Source organism: Lichenostomus cassidix, chromosome 4, assembly GCF_008360975.1.
Source record: "Lichenostomus cassidix isolate B80296 chromosome 4, HeHo_3.0, whole genome shotgun sequence".
Taxonomy (NCBI): Eukaryota; Metazoa; Chordata; class Aves; order Passeriformes; family Meliphagidae; genus Lichenostomus; species Lichenostomus cassidix.
Genome location: NC_139484.1, coordinates 43,631,454 through 43,655,470, shown reverse-complemented (window position 1 = coordinate 43,655,470; position 24,017 = coordinate 43,631,454). Strand labels below are relative to the sequence as shown.

The window sequence follows — 24,017 nt, the reverse complement described above, 5'->3', positions numbered from 1 at the left end:
CCTTGTTTGCTTTGAATCTGACACCTCTATTTGATGTCCTCTCTTTTCTTTTACAGGAACACACAAGCAATTGCACATAAAAGTCAAATGTTCATCAACACAGAGTGTTCAAACATGGACAGCTATTTCACTGGGAGGCAAAAAAAGATGAGGGGCAAAAACTTTAACTGATGAAAGGAATGGCATTAAGTCTGTGACTGGAAAAGCCAGTACCACTTCCAAACTAGGAGATGAAAATCCTACTCTAACTAGTTTGCCAGAAACAGTGTCTTCTGCATCATCCATTGTTATTGTCTAATCCTGCAACAGCTCATTGAATGGCTGCTAAAACACATTTTTCCTATAAATGCTAGGCTGGAGCCGTGGTTCAAAAGACAGGGTCAGACTTAAATTCTAAGGGCAATCTGCATAAAAAACACTAGTTTGAGATCTTCTAAAAGGGGGAAAAATTTTTAGGAAAACTGTATCATTTTCATTTTCCAGTCACAGATTTACCATCAATGATGAATTTATACCTGGTAAAATTCATTGACCTGATACATATGTTAAAGCTGTACCAGACCAGATATATCAGTTATGAATGTGCAACAGAGCCTTGCTGAAGGTACATTTGTGCTGACACAAAAAATGTTGTTCCACTTGAAGAGTTAGTGGGAGCTATACCACCAAAACAAAGCCTTGGCATTCTCTGAGCAGTCTGGGGTTTCTTCCTTGTTTTGACAGCCTCCCATAATAACCACATGAGAAAAATCTTTCTAGTGTACAGATGGGCTGTTTTGTAAATGGTGTTCTAGGTTAGTCAATTGATAGATAAATTCTTGACAAAAGTCTCAATCTTTTTCTTCCTTGCAATATGAAAACACATTCCAGGTTGACATGGTGAATTAGACACCTGCCTGGATGGAGTAATGGTTTATTTTATTCCTTTCCTTGCCTTTAAAAAGATATTTCAACTGCTCTTCTCTAATTTCAAGCCTGTGCTTTGATATGTATTAAAATCCATTATTTTCTCTTTGCCTTGCAATTCTGCTCATAGGCAGTTACTGAGATATGATGTTCCTGGCTAACACTCTGAAATTGGTTACCAAATATTTCCTCTTCTTTTAGGCCAAGTACAGCAGCAGGTGCAATTCAATCCAGTGCAGACTGGGATTTAAATTAACGATCTACCAATTGAATTAAAGAGAATATTCACAAAGAGAAACTTTCAGAGAAATCATTTCAGGCTGGGATTTAGCAAATTTCTGCTTCTAAGCTTAGACCAAACTCATGGGACTAGATCTGATGTGATCTGATAATCTGAATCTTCACCACAGATCCTTCACAAATCCTTGCAGCTTTATAGTCTATAGACAATTTGGCAGTTTTATTTATCAATAAACTTTCTTTTTTCAGTTATTTCTCTATTTGTAATACTTATAAACTAAACAACCATTTCATGCAGTTATCTGATTCTTTCCTAAAATGTCATTGAGGGGAAATTCACTAATAGTCAAAATTAACACAAAGGTAGATTGATAAAGGTGATAGAGCATGAGGCAGGTGACTGACTTTGCATATAAGAATTGTATACTGGTGCATTTTTAAGACCAATGGCATCTACCACACATAAGAGAATCAGCATTTGATTTGATTGCCATTTCCTGATATGTGTAAAAGCAATCTAATTTTACGAGAGTAGTTGCAGAGAAGATCTGAGAAAGTGGTTAAACCTGACCACAGGCTGTTTAAAATCTTCAGAATAATGAAAACCACTTTTTGATACTTGGTAGATTTCTGTATATGGACAATAAAATGCCTAGTTGCTCAGGCTGAACATGCTATAGCAGAAGATGGTCACAGCACTGGTTAACAATTCCAACAAGGAAAAAAAACCCTGGTCTGAGCAACCTGTGACACTGCAGTTACATCCAGCCCTATCATTGTGCTTTCAAGGATGGTTCCACATCAGGAAGACACTTTGCCTCCACCTGTGTCTAATCCAAAGTATGCTTTTGGGTGTCTCTCACCTGGGTTTTCAGCCTGTTCCTAGAGAAATGTAAATAATCATGTCTTCTCATCAAAGACCCCTCTCTTTTCCCTAAGAATTTTTGAATAGCAACTTTTTATTCTAGTAAAGTGAGCATGTAAGTACCTCAAGTGTATAAGCAACAAAAAACAAGCTCTTGATCCAGTGATTTGCAACTGAAACCATTTCTTACCCTTCTGTTTTAACAGATGCAAAAAGAGAAGTCTTCTCATGCTTCTTTAAGTGCTCTAAGCTCTTGATATGAAACAGATTTAAAAATTGTTCAGGTGTTTTTTGGTTCATCTTCCACAACCCTGAAACAACTTAGCAGTTCAAGTCCTATTTTCAAATATGAACACAGGAGCATAATGTATTATAGATGTTTTGACTGTTGTCTAGGAACCCAAAGAAGTAAAAAAGAGCATATTAAATTTTTCAGAAATGACTAGATATCATCATAATTTTGTGCCATGTGCAGGCTCCAGAAGTAACCTTGACTGAGAACTGGTGCACAATTAGCAGGTGTCATGACAGAGAGCTTGTTTTTCATCTTCAGGTACCTAAACAACTATGAAAATGTAGTCAAAAGTTAATTTTAAAATTTGGCTCTAGCTTTTCAGAAGCTGCCTGTACTTCTGAACACTGAAAAAGAAAGACCATCTCCTGACTTCCAAATCAACAATCACATCACTGCTTTGGAAACCATGACCTAATGACTGCCTGTCAGTATCAATTAGGACCGAGTGAATTAGTTTCTATTTCATTTGAATCAGCACAGGTTTTTGCCATGAACAAAATTAGCCTAGAAATAACTTGATTAATTGTTTATCACCATTTTCTGTTACTCTTGTCATAGCCAAAAGAGGAAAGGAAGAACAACTTCATCATGTTTACTTGATTTAAAACTATTTTTGGTCAGGGATTACCTCTTTCAGAATGTTTCTAGTGTCCAATTCAAAAAGAGATCACAATGTAGGCTGGGTAATATAAATGCTACTGAGTCACAGAGTAACTGATATGTAACTTTATACTGAGAAGCAACTTGATTAATGATATAATACTAGTCAGAATATACTGAATACCAGTTTACAGTCTGTTTGTTGGTGTTCTAAAATCTGAACACATTATAATTACTTATAATGTAATACAAAATTGAATTGGCTGAAAAGTAACGAATTCTTGGATCTCCTGCTGTATTTTCTGTTTTGACAGCAAAGAGCACAATTTCCACAATATTTTTGTTCGTAAATTGGAATTTTACAGTCAGTTAGGGTGGATAAATAAATGATAAAAAACTGGCTGGAGTAGCTCTATGGAAAGGCCCTGGGGTGCTGGCAGACTGAGCTGCACATGAGCCAGCAACGTGCCCTGGCAATCAAATGAGCTGGCAGCAGCCTGGGATGTATCAATGAAAGCATGGCCTGTAGATGGAGGGAAGGGATTATCTCTCTCTAGGCAGTGCTTGTGGGACCACATCTGCAGCAGTGAGTCCAGTTTCAGGATCCTCCTGGTACAAGAAAGACACTGATAAAAGGGAAAAAGCGCCGTGGATGGTTACTAAGCTGGTTGGGGTCTGGGTCACTTGGCCTGTGAGCAGAGGCTGCTGGACCTGTTCAGCCTGCAGAGAGGGCTTTTGGGGTCCTAGCAGCAGCTCCCCAGGATTTCACAGTAGGGCAACAAGCAGATGGAGCTGGGCTCTTTGTATTGTGCATGTGGGGATGACAACAGAAGGGACAACAGGCATAAGCTGAAACCAGAAAGGATCAGGTTGGGTATATGGAAAGTGTCCCCTCCACTGAAAAGCAGTGGAGCACGTTGCCTAAAGAGCTTACACAGGCTGTTTTTGGAAGTTTTCAAGACTGGACTGGACAAACACTTGAGCAACCTTGTCTGAACTCAGGGCTTGTGTGCTTGAACAAAAGCTCAGAGAAAGAACCTCCAAAGGCCTCCTTGAGGAGAGTTGTTCTTTAACTGTATTTCATTAATAGGTGATGAAGTCTGTTATAAACTACATTCTTACAATTTATCAATCTGTGATGAAATATTTAATAATAACATAATTTCTGTGATAAAACCAACTTGCCTTAAATAGGAAAGCGCTTGTTGCCTTAAAAACACATTAGATTGAAAGATTTAGCATGATGGCTAGCAGCAGTAATCACTCAGCTGGTATTATATAACACTTTATTCCTATCAGGGAAATATCTTGATTTTAGTAAGATAATTCTATGACTTAAGAAAAGACATTAAGCCAGCAGAGAAATCAGAATTTGATTTCTCACCGCAGGAATATAAGGCACTGAGGCACAGCCTGTCTGCTCTAAAATGACAAATGACATTTGAATATCTGCCAAAGGAATATTTAAAGTTGTTTGCACAATTGACAAAATCATCAAAGAGTCTAGAAAGATGTGATAGCTAAAAAAACTTAAAGTGTATGATGAAGTATATCTACGTATACTACAATGTAAAAATAATGGCCTATCCTTGTTATTAACCTGAAATAATTCAGTTAAGCTTCTTTATCTAAGCATTTAAGGATGTGAATAAATGAAATTGTATTAAAGATATGAACAAAATTAAATGTCTTTGAAGTTAACAACAGCATATTTTGATTTTAGAAGCTCTTCTGAAAAATATAAAAGCAGGTCCTTACTGATGGCCCATACTAATGCAGGTGGAGAAAGAAAAGAGAAGCTGGATAAGGAATTTTATACAAAACAGGTTCTGCTAGTTCCCAGATACTGCAGATGTACTTAATAATTATAAAAAATTTAACAGAAATTGTTTTAGCTTTCCACAAAACACCTGCTTTCCTGTCCAGGCTTTTGTACTTTTTGAACTTTTGTATCCTTCTGCCATGATACACAACCTGCTTGACTGCTGGCTCCCTTCAGAGCTCATTCATGCTAGCTGGCCCTGCCCTTCACTCTTTAACAAAAGTAATACACTAGAGGCATCTGTGAGGAGTTTTAGGCATCATCCTGCTTCTAGTGCATCTAGCATGGTTTAAAGGGGACTTTCATAGGAAAGCTGCAGTCCCAGGACCTACTCTTTCCTCAAAAACGTAAAGAAAATGGCCACAACACCTTTGGCTTCACACAGTGCTATGTGGATTTTAAAGTTTATGTGTTTATGTTTGCATGCATACAGTGAATATGGCGTGACTTTTAAAAGTGAAGTAATTTATTCAGAAGAACAGCTACACTAGTGTGTGGTTAAGAAGCCACTAAAAATCAAATAACAAAAATCCTGACATCAGCTATTTTACTGCATTTAGAAAAAAAAAAGAAAACTAAACAACTAAAAATGTATAGGAATCTTAGCATGAAACTCCAGCTTTCGGTATCTATTGGCATCATCATTTTTTCTAATAATGAAATAAATAACAGTGGAATAAAAAGATATCTATTAGCATCTATTAGTGTTTGGCAGCCATCCATGCATTTTCTGGCAGAGCTTCTAAAACTGCTTTTCAGTACGACAGATTGAAGTGTGAGTGCTCACCTGACATTTCTGTTTAGAAAGCAAACATCAAATTTTATAACTGTTGCAATATTAACAGTAAAAGAAGGATTACCTAACTAGAAACTGGTACTTCATACTAAGGTCTCACAAAAAGCCTAGTTAGATTGCTCCACTAAAACCAAACATTTGCTAAATGGAACAATTAATAATTCATTTTGCCTCACTTATTCTACTGTACTGGCTAGAGTAATTGTAAGGCAGCCAGAAAACTAGTACCAGTGCCAATTACCTTGTATTTCTCTCCAGTGGAAACTGATATCCTGTAGCAAGTCAAATTGAATTTTTTAATGTTTTCTCTTGGCTCAAAACAACTTATATATGGATGAGCCCTTAATGACTTTATGAAAACAGAACATCTAGGGAACACTTTTCATAGAAAGAATTGATTTCTCTGGATCTAGAATATGTTTGTAAAATCTAGTGAAGATTTTTCTTTCTCCTTTTAGAGTAGAGCTGCAGTTAAATTCAATGAAATAAAAAGACCTCTACCTAATGTACCAAGAAGTTGGTCTTTTATGTGCCTTTTTATATCACAGTGAACCTGTCACTACTGGATTATCCAGGTCCCCCTGCTGTGAGTTCTCGCAGACAGACTGACCTGCCTTGTCCTCACTCCATCACCTCCTGCTCTGCTGCTCATCTCACCATGGGGCTGAGCACCAAGTGTCCCCTGCTGCCTGACACTGACAACTAGAGCCTGTGGGAGGAAAAACCCTGCCATTAAGGTCCCTTTAATCATCTGTGTATTTGACTGCCTTCTAAATCAAAAGACAAACATGAAAATTGACATCAAAGGAGGATAGAACATCTACTTTATTAAATAGCATCTTTACCAGAAATCTAGATTAGAAAAAAAAATTTGTTCACTGCCAGGCCCATATTGTAATACTAACACTGGGGAGCTTTCAAACACTGTCCTCTAGCCAGAGATCCAATGAGGCTGTTATTTTTTACTGGGCTTCATGTTTTGTCCTCTTGTTGGCTTGCTGAGCATCCAAACACAGATTAGAAATGGGCTATCAAATCTCTTCTCCTACATATGAAGGTCTGGCACTTTTATTTATACTGAAGTAGATCTCTCTAAAATACTAGTTAGAGACAATACTGAGATTTACCCAAAGAAGTTGTGCACTTTTCCACAGTATATTTTTAAAGCAAGAGGCAGTATTTTGGTAGAATCATGAAAACTCAAAAGTCCAATTGCTATTCTCACTTAAAAGAACTTTTATAACTTTTAGAGCAGCAGCTATTCTAAATGTGCACTGAACAAAAAAATACCACAGGGCAGTTTTATGTGCAGGAAAAAAATATTTATTATAATGCTGAACATTATGGACCAACGGTGTTAATATGTATTTAATATTTGTTTAGGGCTAGACTAAACCTCCTGCCCTGTTTATTGACAGCACATAGTTCCATCACCTCAAGAGAAATAAGCTGTGCTAGTCTGTGACCAGATGTGGATATTTGCCTTACATCTCCCACTGGCTCTGTTGTAGCAATGTTTCTAAGTCACAGAGTTCACTATTCCCTACAAATATTTGAAGATAAATTGGGAAAGCATGAAGAGAGACTTAGGCAATACTTCTAATATTGGCTTAAAGTCATGTCACCTTTGTTTTGGGTACACTGCTCCAGAAACAGAAGTTAGCCCTGAATTAGGAAGCTCACAGTGGATTCATTGTAGTGAATATCTGTATCAGGTATCTGTGTTAGGAGCTGTCCTGAGTCCACAGTTAGTGGGGAGTTAACCAGCACCATTCATGAAGTCTCATGTGTGATTCACATCAGTAAAACAGATGCTGATATGCAGCCATGTTCACATGCTGATTATTTTTAGACTATAAATGAAGTCAACACTACTAACCCTGACACAGACACCTCCATTATTGACAGGTGTGATAAATTCTTCATCCCTCAAATTTCTGCATAGTTTTTAGCTAGAATTTGAGAATATAAATCACAACAGTCAGAGAGGTAAGTAAAGGCATGCAAATACGTAATTTACTCAAAAGAAAAACAGATGAATATGAAAAAATAGTGTTTTGAATCTGGCTTCTGGCTTGCATTGTTAATTTAGGTGCCAACATTACTAGTCCTGAGTCATCTCTTGGATTGAGCCATCATTTTCTCTGACTGTGCATACTGCTTGATCTTAACTTCTACCTCAAAATGTTATTTTGAAAGATTTATTTTTTTCAACATTGCCAGAAATGTCAACAATATTGACACTTCTTAAAAAAACATTACTCAGAAATAGCTGATGCCACAGAGCATCATTTGCAATGCCCTAATTCACACAAGTAGAAGCAATCATGCACATGTCTAGGCATGACCAATGCTCTGCCCAATGTACTGATCATTTATAGATTTTTGCCAAAGGAACTTTGCAATTGCATGTTTTACTGCACTTTCCACTGCGAAAAAAAATTAATTTGTTATGCAACTCCTGAGTTATTAATTCACAAAAGCAACAATGTTTTCAGATGTTTGGCTTTGTTCCAAATTTAAAAATAGTATGTGTGTGTTTTGTTTTTTTCTTTTTTTTTTAATAAGTACTCCATCTTACTGATTTTGTATTTGATGTCAAAATTTACTGAATGTTGGAAAATATATAAAATTGAGAAAATATTTAATTTCAAGGATTAAAAAATGCTATAAACATAATCAGTAATGTGTGAACTTCAAAGCTGCTTAGGCAGCTTAATCCATTTAAGAATCTACATGTTTGGTTGCCTATGGGAGAAATACTTGAAAATATCAAAGTATCTGGAGTCTACAGAATAAAAAGTCTTGTAAAAACAGGGTTTTATGTCTGCATACAAAATTTGTAAACCAGAAACATTGGAATAACAGCCTTTCTACTTTCTTGTATTTCTTATTCCAGTCACAGATGGAACCAAATAGGAGTAAGTAGAAAAGAGTGACTTACAAGAGAATGTTAGTTCAGATTCTCAAAATGAGAAAAGATGTTTCACTAGAATTTTGAGTACATTTTAATCCAGTTGTAATACAATGCCATTCAGTTTCTTTACCTACGATGTTATTAACTTTGCCAGTAATAAAATAAACAACTACTTCTTTTTGTTCTGTAATATTTTGCGATATATTTTAGGTTACTCATAATAATATAAACTAGAAAGAGTTAGATTGTTGATATTTCCAAATAAATATTAATATTAATATTAACATTAACATTAACATTAACATTAACATTAACATTAATTTCTTTTGTTCTCTTACAGCAGACAAAAAAATATGTTATATTCTTTTTTGAAGGCTTTCCCACCTTACTGATGGTTTTTTCATTCATGATTATCGGTAATGTCATTCTGGTGAAGTGAAAGCAGCGATGATTAAACACCAACAAGTTACATTGTAAAGCATGGGACCTGAATGTCTGAATCAAGATCCAATTGCATTTTACTAAAATAGCACTTACTACCCCTAGAACCAAGTGACAAGGCCTGATATTAACAATCACCTTCCTCACACATGCTTAATATTGCAAATAACGCATCCTAATCTCACCAGCTCCTTAGCTGTAGAGTTAAACAAAAGCCAAAACCAATTAAAAAGGCAAGCACATACTCATTCTCAGTCTAGCTTGTGCTCATCTGCATGAAAATGTCAGCAAACTGACTTCATGTGGCATGAAGTTCCACTTAATATTTGTAATAGTAAATATAATACTGTCCACAAAAAAAACATAGCACAGAAGTCTGACTAGAAAGAAGAAAAAGAGAGAGAGAGTCATATGCATCTGTACAGGTTATAAAGTGTATGTTAAAAATACATTCTTTTATATCATTACCAACACTGACATGATAGGTAGCTTTGACACCAAATAATTAAGCATAGATCTTTGAGTTTTATTTGAAATTAGCTGTAAATAGTAAGGCCAGTTGTAACCAATTTGCACGTTTTGACATAATTTAGAAGATGTGGCCAAATATGAACTGCCCCAGAAAAAGAAACACCAAATAATTCTGCCTGTGAAATCTATTAAGAAAAATCTTATTAAATATGGGTCACAGTTTGGGAATTATTTCTGAACTTCAACAGCTAAAGTAGCAACATCCTGAGCAGACAGCTCCACAGCTTTTACAGTACCGATTGTTACTGTGGATTTTCCCCTCAAACACTTTTTTTACCTATCCCTCTCCTTTAATAAGCAAAAGAAAAGAAATAATCTGGACCAGGATAACGCAAGAAAACATCACTAATAAAAATCAGACATAAATCTGAATGCCAGGTAGCATTTGGATATTTTGAGGTATTTTTCAAACTGTATTCAAAGTACAGTAGCAAACAATCAATTAAAATAAATGACAAGCAACCAACAGAGATTCTCAAGAGCCTTAGCACCATGATGAGTTTTCCCTAGTGTTTATCACAAGAATACACCCATTTGACAGTGTCTGGCAAGTAATCAGTAGTGGATTTCACATACCAACACCAAAGCGTATATAGTGTTCAGGGGACACACGGAACAGAATGAAAAAACAATCTTTCAATATTCTAGAAGTACTCAGCCAAAACAAATATTATTATCTCCAGTGAAACACTCCAGGTAACTGAAATTTCTTGCCAGATTTAAAGACAGACAGTAAAATTTACACTAAGTCAAAAGTCAAGACGTTCTAACTTGAGAAAGCCCATTTGCACCCATGTTAATTGAGACATCTAATAAATCATAATAGGTGTTAACACCAAACAACAAATTAGTAACTACAGGAATACTGACATGTAAGGAGCAGCTGCAATTCAAATTTGTAGGACAATTTCAAACATCCTTATTAACATGACACAGAAAACTGGATTTCTTTTTAGAAAGAGAAATTATCCTATTCAGGAAACAACGTATAACCTTTATACAGACCTTGGCCAGATCTGTAATTCTACACGTTTGAAAGCCCACAGTTGAAGCCTGTCTTTTATCACTTAGTTAAGTAACAGGGTATTCCAAAAACAAATACAACAAGGAAATGAAGAAATGAGTAAATATTTACTCACCAGCCTTCTCCTTCTCTGAAATAACTGGCATAGCCTGAAAGACAAAAAAAAAAAAAAAATACCACTATTAAAAAAACAGTAATATTAGAGAAACATTATGAAATCTTGAGGTAAATCTTGCGAGTGTCTAGAAGGTCTAAAAAGAACTGAGGTCTCACCATGTTAAGCACTCTGAAGAGAAACATACAGTTCCCATTTGAGTGTCTTCTAATCTATTGTGAAACTAATTACTGTTAGAAAGGACTAGGAGAGAAGGGAGGAGATGGAGTTAATAAGATATGATCACATTTTGAAATAATCATCTAGAGTACATGATCCCAAAATTCCACTGGGAAATTACTTAATAATTTTGAGGGAGGAAGACAAAATCTGTGTGGCTGAAGATTAGCCTGAAATGCCTAATCTTTCTTCTGCAGTCTCAAATAAATGTTGTTCTGTAATATACCAGTTTCTTACTTTTTATATAAATTCTCAGACATAAATAATAGATTTGTTTTCAAAACAGCTGTAATTGTTTCTTGACTTGGGAAATTGTGTGAGAGATTTTTTTTTTTCAATGGATGTAAAATTTTTTTCATATTATGCTTTTCTTTCAGACTAACTTACAAGAATTTTCTGAGAGTATTTTTCCTAATAAAATGAGGTTATAGATTGAATGAACACTAAAGTGAAATTTATATGTCACACATATAAAAAGAACTTTAAAAAGTGCATATATGATCAAGGCAAGAAAGGCTGGATGAGAAATCAGATTGGGTAGGCAATGTATGCAGAACTGTCATATAAGTTAAGGTACCAATTTTACATCCTTTTCACTTATATTAGTCTAGCCTTTATTCAGCAGATTTTTCTATTGCAGATTCAAGGAAAAAGGGGAGAGATAGACAAATATAACAAACCAACCAGCTTCAGATTTGCTGTAGAACTCCCAAAACAAACTTTGAAAATTTAATTTCAGGATTTGATTTGTCCTGCTATATACAATAGGGTTTCATAGCATTTTCTGGATAAAATTTCAACAAAATTTCAATTAGAAAATGCCTTAGATGATATACATTGATATATGCCTTTTGTGATTCTTATTGTTTCACCTGTACTATGATTGGCTAGATTTGTGTTGTTTGATTTTGGCATTCAAAATATTATACAATCATACTAATACTATTCAAACCAACAATAGCTTCTTGCTTGAAAAGCAAGTTCCTTGCATTTTATAAACATATATTTGTTCAGAAGAATGACCAGTAATGCAACAAAGTCATTAACTTCCACAGACTGAAGAAAATTAACACACCAAAGAAACAATGAAATCAGAGAGTAAATCAAGGTCTCAGTTTCAAAGAAAGAAAAAGTGTATAATGTATAAATTTTTATAAAAAGTTGATAAAATTTTGAAAATTACTATGTATTTTTCTTCTCTTTCCCAGACTTAAATGCTTACACTGGCTAAGATAAGTAAGAAAATAAGAAAGAAAACCCCAGATGCACTATTCACATTGCTCCAAGAAGGAATTTTGTAAAGACAGAATTTTTTGAAGAGGAGAAGGTGAGAAAGAAGCAAACAAACAGGGAAAAAAAACCCTTAATGGTACAAGAAAGAATGAAGGAACATTAATATGAATAAAATGGGAGGATCAGGACAAAAGAAGGAAGGATGGGGACAGGTTAATATCCCACTTTAATGGTGAGATTTGTTAGCTAGAGAAGATATGATTCTTCCTTTAAGGAAAGCTTAGAGGACAACATTGAGATGGATAAAGGTGTGACAACCAAGAGTGTCTGCACTGAAATCATAAGCTGTGCCATGGAAAAGAGATGACAGTTTGATGGGGACAGCCTTCGGAAGGTCTAAAATGCAAAGCCAAGATGAACAGCTTGGGGTAAAGAGTTACAAGAATCAATGGGAATATAACTACAACAAGTAGAGAAGATAATTTTCTGGTGGCTTTCTGACAGGCTTAAATGGGCTTTGATCATGTTTATAATTGCACTGCTAGTCACTGGCAGTGCCTTTAGCTTGAATGAACTCTTCTGAAACAGCTATCATCATCATTCACGTCAACACGTAGATTTTAGTTCATGTTGGCATATCAGATTTAAATATTGTTAATAATGCCATTGGTCACATCAGTTTATTTCCTGGAAGTATAAAATATTTCTAATTGATGATCACTAAAATATGTTGATTTACAATGAAACATATATTTTAGTGAATTTGTTAGATGGCAGTCTTAAAGGTTGCCAGGGTTTAGTGGGTTTAACCCAGGTAAAAAGCTGTGGTTCGAGATGCATAAAATGATCAAGCCTCAGGGAAGATGTGAAAGTCACAACATTTCTACTTCTGTTAAGGAGGATGAAGAAGCAATTTAAGTTCCAGAAAATTTAAAGGTACAGTGAGGTAGAGTGCTTTCAAGTATCTGTTTTCTAAACAGAGTGCAGTGCTTCTGAGTTAAGATATCAAATAAGCTAAAAGTTCCATCAGAACTTTTGCTGCTCAAAAGCTACAAAAAAGAAGGCTAAATGGATATAGCATCTCTTGAAAATTTAACATAAAGTAAACCATGAGCAAATCCTGTTCAACAAGATCTCAGACAGTCCTCCTATTGTTTAGATTTTTGTTAATACAGCTACACATGCTGCTTACATGCTACCCAGTGGGAAAACATGATTGTTACTTATGAGAAATTCTCTCATCTTCAGTACAGTTTTGAATTCACTGGAGACCTTCCAATGAGTTCCATATGTTCCAAATGAATTGCATTCCCAGGAAGTGATTTAACATTTCTGGCAATGGAGCAATTAAACCGGATTTTCCTGCTTGACCAGATGGGTTCACTGTAACTTCACATTATTTCTCACTCTCCTCAAAGAATTGCAAAACTAGACAAACAATTTCTGCATGATCAGATCATATGTGTTTTAGAAAAAAGCAGACAACATGCCCTTCAAAGTTTTCAACAAACATCTCCCAATGCCAGGCTCCTCTCTATATTTCTAATAGTATGTGGTCTCAGCAGCACCAAGAACAAAATGGAAATAAAAAAGGAGAGAAAAAGAGGAAGAAAAACCTATCAGACCACTGCTGAAATATATTCAGCTTTTTCTTTCAAATTAGAGGATGGAATTTTTAAATTGTGAAAATCTTATTTGAAATGTTACATTGCAATTTTTTGTGTGCGTCCTTGCTGTATTGCAACTGTGTCACTGGAAATATTGTGTATGCAAATATGACTGTAAAGTATATGTAAAACGCTATGCAATTATAGAATCATAGAATAGTTTGGGCTAGGAGGGGCTTAGAGGTCACCTCTCTGCAATGAGCAGGGTTATTTTCAACTAGATCAGGTAGCTTAGAGCCAGTCCAGCCTGACCTTGAATGTTTCCAGGGATGAGATATCCACCACCTCTCTGGCCAACCTGCTCCAGTGTTTCACCATCCTCATTGTAAAAAAATTCTTCCTCATATCTCATCTAAACCAACTCTTTTTTCAGTTTAATACCATTGCCCTGCCAAAAAGTATGCTCTTATCCTTTTTATAAGCCCCCTTTAGGTACTGGAAGCCCCCAGTATTTAATCTCCAATCTTGGATAAAAAAAGATTTCCTTTTTTTCCCATAGCTTTCCAGATTAGAAGCAGTGTAGTGAATAAATGTGTGCAGTGTCCTGGTGGTGAAAGCAAGAGGCATCATCTGCAAAGAAGACAAATCATGTTTGGGAGCACTGGTGAGGGTATGCTGAGCTGCAAGATAGCCACTGTAAAAGGCTGAGCATGACCTGAACACAGCTTGTCTGTCCCTTAACTGTAGGCAAAGCTACATTATTTGTATACTGACTCCAAACCTACAGAGAAAGCCATTATGAATAAAATTAAACAAACTTTTTTTTTGGTGCCTTGCACTCACGTAACATAAACAGCTCTATCATGACTGACTCGTCTGCAAAGGGCTGCACTAGATGGCCAATATTTGTATAAACTGGCAAGTTATTGAAGAGGAGCATGTATCACACTATTTCTGAAATAACTATCTGGTTACATCTATTTATTGTTATAGTATCTCATAAATACATTGGAATGTCTCTATATTTCAATTTTACAAGAAAGGATAGAGCATCTCTGTTTAAAAGTTAATAAATTCACTTTTTGTTTTTTTTATTACAGAAGATTAAGTGCATTTGGCATTATGTGAAACACATTTTTAACAGTGCCATCCAACCAACAATGGATATTCTTAGATGTCCTTCCATCATAAAGATCTGTCAGCTATTCAGCTTTTTTTCAGGTGTTTGAGTAAAAATGCTGGGAACTTCCCTTGCTAATGATTCAATATATCTCAATTTTCAAGCATTTCTCTGCAATTTTGCATGTGGAGATAATATCTGTTACTGTCCAGGGTGAAGGGAAAACTCCAGGGCAAAGATTAACATATGGAGATTTGACTAGAAAGGGAATATCCAGACTTCACAGGTGACTCACAATTGCTGAGCTCAAGCTGTTATAAATCCCCTATCCTATTTTTTTAATCACTTTTATGTTATTCACCTCTTATTCCTGCAATAAAAATATCATGGTCTAAATTCTCACCTTAGTGGATGTTTCTGTTATGAAAAATATAGTAAAAACTGTGGATTTCACTGAAATTATTTGCTTCAAGACAAAATCCATCTTCTTATTCTGTAAAACTAGGAGCTTTATATTGCAACAGAAGCAGAAAAGAGACCAACATCCAATGATTGCAAACACTGAAAATAATGTTATATTTATATTTTAGAGAAGATCTTTGACTTTAAGACCAGAAACAATTATATAGATTTAAATATACCTCTGTTGTCTTCTTTCTATTAAACTGATCAAAACAAAAATCTAAAATCCTCTAAATATGGGTGATATATGGGTGATGTATGGGTGATGAGATTCTTAACAAGAAAGAAAGGAGGTAATATCAACACCACATACAATTACCAAGGAAGGATAATGAACCAAATGACAGAGAACTCTCTTCCAGTAAACAAGAGGAAGTTTGTACCTGAAAACTGGGGTCAACAATGCTCAAACATATAACAAATTTTAAGCATTATTAAGTTTATCATTAAACAGCATATGTCCTGTATAACCTGGAGTCCTTAAATAGACTTTTTGTTTTTTTTTATTTAGAAGGCATGATGCAGTTTTCTTAATTTGGATAAGTAGTGGTTAAAAATTAACTAGGCTGTTTTACAAAATTAAAAAATCCATAATCATTCAGATGGTTTGAAATTAGGGAAATACTGCAGTCCACAAGCAGATTTTTCCTCAGTAATATCCCCATTACACTAAAATACTGAACAAGTATCTCTACTGGAAAATTCTAACCTTTTGAAACCAAAGTCCTTCATGCTAATAATCAGATTAAAACAATAAGCATGTAGAAGACCCTTTCTAAAATTCTAATTAATTTAAAGTGTCATAATATTTCCATATTTGCATTGAATAGAAAACATAACAATAATATAGAAGAAAACCCAAGAACGATTAGTTTCTCATTCATATTTAATTACAAACATTATTTTATTAAATGTGCAGTTTTTAAAATTCTGTTTTCAGTTTCCCACAATCTGGATGAGGAAAGACAAAAAATAGAACCATCAACTTTCAGGACAGACCAGCTTTAGACAGGGAATTTAGCAAAGTCTTTCTTCTTTGTGGTCTTTAATTTTACTGAAGAGTAGAATGGAAGGCAATTAAAATCCACCCAACAATAAAGCTGCATCAATTATCTCATTTTTAAAAAGAAATTATTGTCACATTCAGATGTTTCTGGCTAAGGTTATGACAACACTATGAATTTAATTCTAGTGGAAGTACAAAGCTGTATGCTTGCCTGCATGTGCTCTCCTCCAGTCAGTTGCATGCCTCTCCACACTTTGTTTTCTGACTAGATATTCTGTTTGCTTGAGCCTCTTTATGCCACTCAGGTCATGCACAAAGAGCTCTTCTAGTTAGTGCTGGATAGTTGGCAGCTCTCCTTCAATGAGGCAATTGCCAAGAGGCTGCATTTGGGGTGGTCTGATAATTTCCTCTGTCTTCATCATTCGGCTGGCAGAGTGTGACCCTTGTTATAATGGAAGTACAAAACAAAGATGCAGGATAACTGTCTTGTGCTCTGCCTGCTGTTATCATGGACTGTCCATAGATCAGGATAAGCTCCCAATGCTCTGAAATCTGTGAGGATCACATGAAGCTGGTTCATATGACAGATAGTACAAAAGCCTGTCTGCAGCTTGTCCAGACCATTAAGCAGAGTTTGGCCATAATAACAAACTAATTTCTTTCTCTACAGGGATACTAAAGTCTTCACAGCAGCATCTGCTGGTTCCTAAATACCCCAAGAGTTACTGTCACACATTTTGTGAAAAATAATTATGATTTTTTTTCAATATAGCTATTGCTAGACCTCATCTTATTTGTATATAAGGATTCAGCTTGAAATAAAAGCAAATGTTTAAACTTATTTTTGATACTTCCCAGGATTTCATGAAATAAGGAATTTGATTTCCACTTAAACTGCCTTCTAATTTCTGGGATGGAGATACAGTACTTGAAAATGGGGTCAGTTAAATTTTAGCTCAATGTTGAGGGACATTTATATGGCTTCTTGGTAATAACAAAAATCTGTGCTTCCTCCTATTCCCCCAAACACATGTATCTCTTCCCTAAAGAAAACATAACTTGAATGTTAACACCAAAGCTGAGATGTGACACACTACATCTAGAACTGGAGCAGCCCCAAGAGTGCTCATGCTTTTCATCAATCACCAGCTGTTTGATCAGGATTCATTTACACAGAGAGCTTTTTCCCAAGCTCACAAGTAATTTTTTTGGCTAATATTTATCTTATAAAACCTTTTACAATAACAAACATATCAATAAACCCTGCAACACTGGCAAAACGGAACTATTTGGGAACCAGAAGGCACGCAGCTCTATAAGGCAACAGTAAATATAATTAGAATCTCATGTTTTGCATTTGTTCCAATATCATGTAATGTCTACAAATGTGATTTTGCCTTAAAGCTCTGAAGTCTGAGGAATGTTTCTACGTGGCTGACAGGGATCCCAGGTGATTTCAGTTTTTACTCATCTCTTTTTATATAAAATTTACAACCTTAAAACATGTTTCATGTAAATAAAAAATTCATTGTATCGTGATGATAGAAACTAAAATCTGTTACATGATGAGTCCAAGTTACAAAGCTCCTGTGAGAGCCTACTTGCAAAATAAAAAGGAAATTTAAACCCAAGAAAATCATGCCATGCTTGTCTCTCCTTAGCCACCTCAAAGAAAACAAAGGAGTTCTTTGCCCTTCATCCTGAGAAAAGCAAGTCACTCTTACTAATTTTGAAGGGTGGGGATATGAAAGTGAGGAAGCTCACTTCATGGCTGCAAGTGCCAGAAACTATCATAACACCAATGCTGCATCTTCATGAGCTAAATGAAAGTAACTTAGCTATAGAAATCATCAGATATGTAAGTGAGCAATCTGATTGTAATGATCTTTCTGATACTCAGCCCAAATCCAGAGGTTGATTGTTATCTACATATTTGTATCCCACTAGTGTTATTCTCCTGGATTCAGATATCACTGAGGTTAGCAGCTATAACTCTGCAATAGTTTCTGGAATATTATAAATGAGGGATCAGTATTTATGCTAGTCAAAGAGACCTCACTGTGTTCAGCTTTATGTTCTGCAAAAGAAAGTCAGGTGTAGAGCATTGCAGCAACTAACACCTACTGGGAGAGTAGCAGCTATTGACACTTACTAAAACTAATCCTGTGTGAGTTTGCTCTCTTGAATCTCTGCAGATAATCCCAGCTGCAGAGCCTCTTCCCACTGTTAGCTACAGCAGGCTGTTACAACTGTTCCGAGTTCTCTAACTAAATAAATAAAATAGTAAACCCCAAGAAGCTAGTTTTTAAAACATGGTTTGCATGTTTTGGAATGAATATTTATGCTTACAGTCTCATGTGAATTCAGTCACTGTGATATTACTTTTGTTAGACCAGCTGGGAAAGGATCTAAAGCAGATTCTCCAGGAGGTTCTTGATTTTGAGCTTTATTACAGGCATAAAAGAATAAATTACTACAAAAGTTACATTTCTTTTATGATGATGAAACCTTTACTTTCTGCAGAACCTCATAGTTCTTTGCTCAGGAAGCTGCAGAGTCACAAAATAGTGATGCTAATCATGAGATGATGGAGACAGGAGAGGAGTAGCATGCCAGACAGAAACAGTGATGGATTTGGGAGCATCAGGGGGATGTTTGATTGTGCAAAAAAAGTACATCTAACTTTTCAAGGTAGCAGGGCTGAGCATAAGAGAGTAAGTGTCAAACTAATGCATTTCAATAAGTTATCACCAACCCTGATAAGTTGACAATTATAATATTTCTTTTTGGTTTACTTAAAGATGGAGAAACATAGATTAACATAAACCACCCTATTTTCTTTCACAATGAAAAGAAAAATGGCAAGCTGTAGAAGCACAAAAGGTGACAGTGGTTTTATCTCAGGCAGGAGGTGGAGGTAAAAAGAAGAAGAGTAAAAATTAAAATATGCTACCTGGATCATATTTGCTTATTTGACCATATTCTTAGAATCTCAGTTTGCTCATGCTTCAACATGCACATGTAGTGACCATGAGCTTAAAAACCACCACACACAAGACTGTGTCTTTACTGAGTCAGTACCTCTCTAGGTCTTTCAAGAGAAAAAGAGATGAAATGAAATGAGTTCTTTTGCTCTCTGCATACCTAGTGTGTTAACCTTTAAACATTTCTCAAAGTTATGGGTGACAGATGCAATACATCAAAACCACAGTTTGTGGGTGAAAAAGTAGAAAATAGGCATTTTAGTTAATTCAGTAATTTCTGTTTCTTTCAATAGATTTAAGTTCCAGAAAATTTGAAAAGATATTGCATGTCTGAAAACAACCCAAAGACAGAGAAAAGAAAAAAAAATGTATTAAGGAAAAGTGAGAACTTTCCTTTTCTGAAAAGGAATGGGATGTTTGACTCCTAAAAGGGCCTACGGAAATGATGCAAAACAGGTTTTGTAATCCAGCTACAACAATGAAAGCTCTAAAAACCATCCCAAGCTCTTGAAAAACCTCTTTGGAAAACAAAAGATTTATCTGCACAGCTGTTGTATGCTAAATGCCTGTAACCTAATCTCCTTTCTTTAGTTTGAGAAAAAAAAAATCCAATTATAGCCATTTCTATTTTAATATCTAAACTCTGGTCAAACTGAGTATCAAATTTCCTCTGCTCAAAACCTCCAAAACCTGGTTCTTCTGGTACAGTTAATAAACCAGAGAAATATATGTTTCGTCTGCCATACAATTTCCTCAGCTGGAAGTACTAGCAATAAGATCACTGCTCAAGGTCTGTGATATGATCAACTCCTATTACATGTCTTCAGGGTTTTTAACACCTTGTTTAACTGAGTAATGCCTGAACTGACATTTCTTAGTCTATGCCTTCATGGAGACACACCAGCACAGACAACACACTCGTTACAGGTCTTCCATCTCACCAGTAATTCCATTTAATTCTCAGGTACTATCTGCCAAGCTGGGATCTCTATGCCATAAAACCCCAGAAACCAAGAGAAATACATTTGTGAAGTTTTGCTCATGCTGCTGACATATTTAAAAGCCTGGGAGGAAGGAGGAGTGTTCTGCAGTTGACTGCAGGGGATTCTGGGTTCCATTCAACACCTTAATAACCAGCTATGTAGGTTGCAGGTTAAAGTTAGTATGAGTTTACTCATGGGTAAGATGGCAGACTAGTTGTTCCTTTTCTTAGAGTAAGACTGCTGGGGATAGTCATGGTCTGCTGCTAAAATATTAATAGTAGTCAGACAATCTTTTTACTACTTACAAATCTTACAAACATCTGTTTTTTCTCATATTTAAAATGCAAATAATAATGCTATTCCATTGAAAGGAATGTTTGGGGGCTTTCAAGTGCCTAAAAAAATTTCTGCAAATATTCTGATTGTCGTGATAGACTTTTCTATGCATCATGCATAAAAGTGTAGTGTTTTGCAAGAATAACACATTAAAAAAAATATTACTTTTGAACACATACACTTTTTTTCTTATAATTACTAAATGCTTTTCTACTCTAAATGATCGAGCATGCTGTGTATTTCTGTACCTTTCATTCTGATACCAAAACGTTTTCCAGTAAGAAGTTCCATATTTTAGTTCAGTTGTTTATAAGATTTTGATTGTTAGAATCAGTGAGAATTAGAGTAGACATAGAGTAGACATACATCACAAAAATGATAACACAATTTTTATCTTTATTAACAGGTATAATAATTTTGAATTCAAACACTAGCCAACCACAGCTGATGAAGGATATACTCTGAAAAATCTCCATTTTGTAAACTCTTTTTATGGGGCACTTAAAAGTTGGAGATATTCAAAACTGCCATTCATTTATCTAACATAAATTCCAAATATTTTTGTTTTCTATGGATGATACATTTCTAATTCATGAGAAAAAAGAAATTGTTACTGATACAGAATCCAATTCAGAGCTGTAGTAAGATCTTTGCCAATTACTTTAGTAAATGAAGCCTCAAGCTGAGGCTACTTGGCTCGTAATCTTCCTGTCTGTGTTGCATCCATTTCTCTTTTAAAGACACAGTTCTGTGTAGGCATCTATGGATAGGCACAAGAGGTAATAAAATCTACTTTTAAAACACAGGATTTCTATCAAACCTTTTATTAATTGCTACACTTACCATGAAGAGAGCCCTTTTAAATCCTTCCATTTTCAAAAGTTCTAAAATTGTTCTTCTTTCAGGATCACTTTATTTATTTTGTTCTGAATTTTATTTTTGGTTTCTGAGCAAAGAAGTATCTCATCGATGTCTGTGTTCCCACGCTATTCCCATGAAAATCTCACTCAGGCTTGCAGACAGATGCACTGCAGATCCTGAGAGTGCTAAGAGGGTCCAATCCTGTGAAGTGCTGAGCATTTCCTGTATTTCCCCAGGATCATGTCTTACTAGTACATTTTCATCCTGAATTGTTCCAACTTTCCCAAACTTTGTGTGGCATATTGCAAAAATATAGTTCACAGTTTCTAAGCTTTCAAAACTTTCCAGAGGGAACAGCACACAAGAGTCCAAGTCACATTTTGGCTTTCATACCAATACCAGTTCCCTGAGGAGAGTTTGAATAATTCTGTATTTTAGTTAAGAGGGACTATTACAAGTATGAAACATTTTTTGCAAATGCCTTTTTGACTGAATCTTATGTTCACACTCAACTCTTCTACAAGCAACTTCTCGCAAGCATTAAAAAATATTTCTGACCACTGCAATGGTGCAAAAACCTCTAAAAGGCCACAAATCCTGTGTCATCAAATGAAAAGAAGAGGTTCTTTTTAAAAAGCAGTTAGTCTGCTGACTGGAACAGTAGATTTATGACAAAATATCTGTATTTCATATGAAAAAGATTTTGTGAAAAGGTTTATATGAGTAAGCTAAATATAAAATTTTCCACCCACCAATGTGAATCCCTAGTTTTGTATGTAAATTAAAATTATGGGCTGGCCACAGGAAGGGTAGATGTCTCTTTTTAAAAAAACTATTTCTTTCTTGTGTCTTGGCACCAAAGTAAGCAGAAATAAGGCTCAATGAAAATAAACCAGCCAACCAACAAACAAAACAACACCACTGTACTAATCCTTGTATCAGTGGCTGTTTTTCATTGGAAAGAGGAGGAGAATGCAATATCCTTAACCACCCATGTACTTTAGACCTTCAAACTCAGTGTTTGCATTCTGAACTTAGTTCAGGAAAGAATGGGTTGTACATGTAGAAAGTTGCAAAACAGCAGTCTCTCAAAACAGCAGTATAGGATGAAGTTTTATTTATATTTGCCTCTTTTTTAAGTGATGCGGTGACAGCAGTGAGAAGCTAACCTACGGATAAATTAAATCAAGATTTTTCAGTCTGCCTTTTTAATGCCTTTTTCTCCATTGTTTTGTATTTCTAGTCTAGTCAGAATTTTCTTGATAACTCTGATCACTTTTAATGGCCAAATCCTACTCCCTGACATCTGGGCTTAACATGATTTAGAAAGAGGAACATCCAGATGTGAGGACCCAACAGGCTAGGGACTGTTTAGAAAAACTGAATGTATTCTAACCTGTGAGACTAAAGGAAATCTACCCAGGCATGCTGAAAGAAAATGATGTGATTTCAGAGCCACTTACATCAGTGAAAATCATGACAGCTGTGGGGTGTTCCTGATGGCTTTGAAAGATTTACACCTGTATTCAAAGGAGGCAAAGAAGTGATGAGCTCTAAGCTTGTGAGCTCATCCCAGACCAGGGAAAGATCATGGGGGAGACTTTGGAATCCATTACCAAAGACATGAGTGACAGGAAGGCAATTGGGAGCAATCAACATCAATTTACTAAGAACAAATAATTCTTGATCAAACTGATTTTTCTTTCAAGATGTAATCACTGGCTATGTGGCCAAGAGGAGAACAGAGAATATCATATACCTTAACTTGCATAAGATTTTCTAGAGTGTCTCTTTCTGCAGTCTCATTTGAAAGCTGGAAGTATAAGCTGGAAGAGCAGACAGTGAAATGGGTTGAAAACTGTCTGGCCTGACATACTTTAAAATTGCCAAGCCATTAAAACAGATCTCTGTAGCTGAAGCATCTAGTTCAAAACCTGCTTCTCTCTTAAGGTTTTGAGAATAAGAAGAACAAGACTGAACTAATTTGTTCTGAGTTCCTAATGGCATCTGGATGCCCCTTACAGATGCAGAACAAAAAGGCTGAGAAGATAATGCCAAACACTGCTGAACACAGAAGAGCAGTTCTGCACTCAGTCTGAAGAAAAGATGAAATTCCTTGAAAACTAGAATCAGTGAGATTTCAGTGAGTTCCCGAAAAAGCAAAGGATTGGGAACTTTTGGAAACCGATATATCTCCTTTTGTGTGCACTGAGTACTACAAAGTGTAAGAATTTATTGTGAAGATATCAAAGAAATGCATAAATGCAAGCTTGAAGTCCAAGGAGGAAAAAGATGTTGGCTCAAAGTACACCCTTACAGTTGCTGCAAATGTGACAGATTGTCTTGGAGTTTTTTCCACAGACATCAACAAAACAAATAATGGCAGCAGAAGGAGATGGTGTTGCCATAAGTAGTAACAAGAAATTTCCATGGGTTTCCAAGTGGTCTGAGGAAACTCAATTTATGTTTGTGAGAATGTGACAGCATTTACAAGTGTACATATGTTCATTGTCTGTCTTTCTTTTCTCTCTTCTCTCTTCTCTCTTCTCTCTTCTCTCTTTTTCCCTTTCCCTTTCCCTTCCCTTCCCTTCCCTTTCCCTTTCCCTTTCCCTTTCCCTTTCCCTTCCCTTCCCTTTCCCTTTCCCTTTCCCTTT

At 35.6% G+C, this 24,017-nt stretch overlaps 1 protein-coding gene across 1 annotated transcript in view; it reads right to left on the bottom strand.

Moving 5' to 3' along the window:
• DLC1 (DLC1 Rho GTPase activating protein) overlaps positions 1-24,017 on the bottom strand; it is a 214,190-nt gene that overhangs the window by 115,374 nt on the left and 74,799 nt on the right. The window contains exon 5 of the mRNA XM_085058882.1: positions 10,553-10,586. Within this exon, the coding sequence (XP_084915008.1) occupies positions 10,553-10,586 (34 nt within the window). The remainder of the gene's footprint in view (positions 1-10,552; positions 10,587-24,017) is intronic.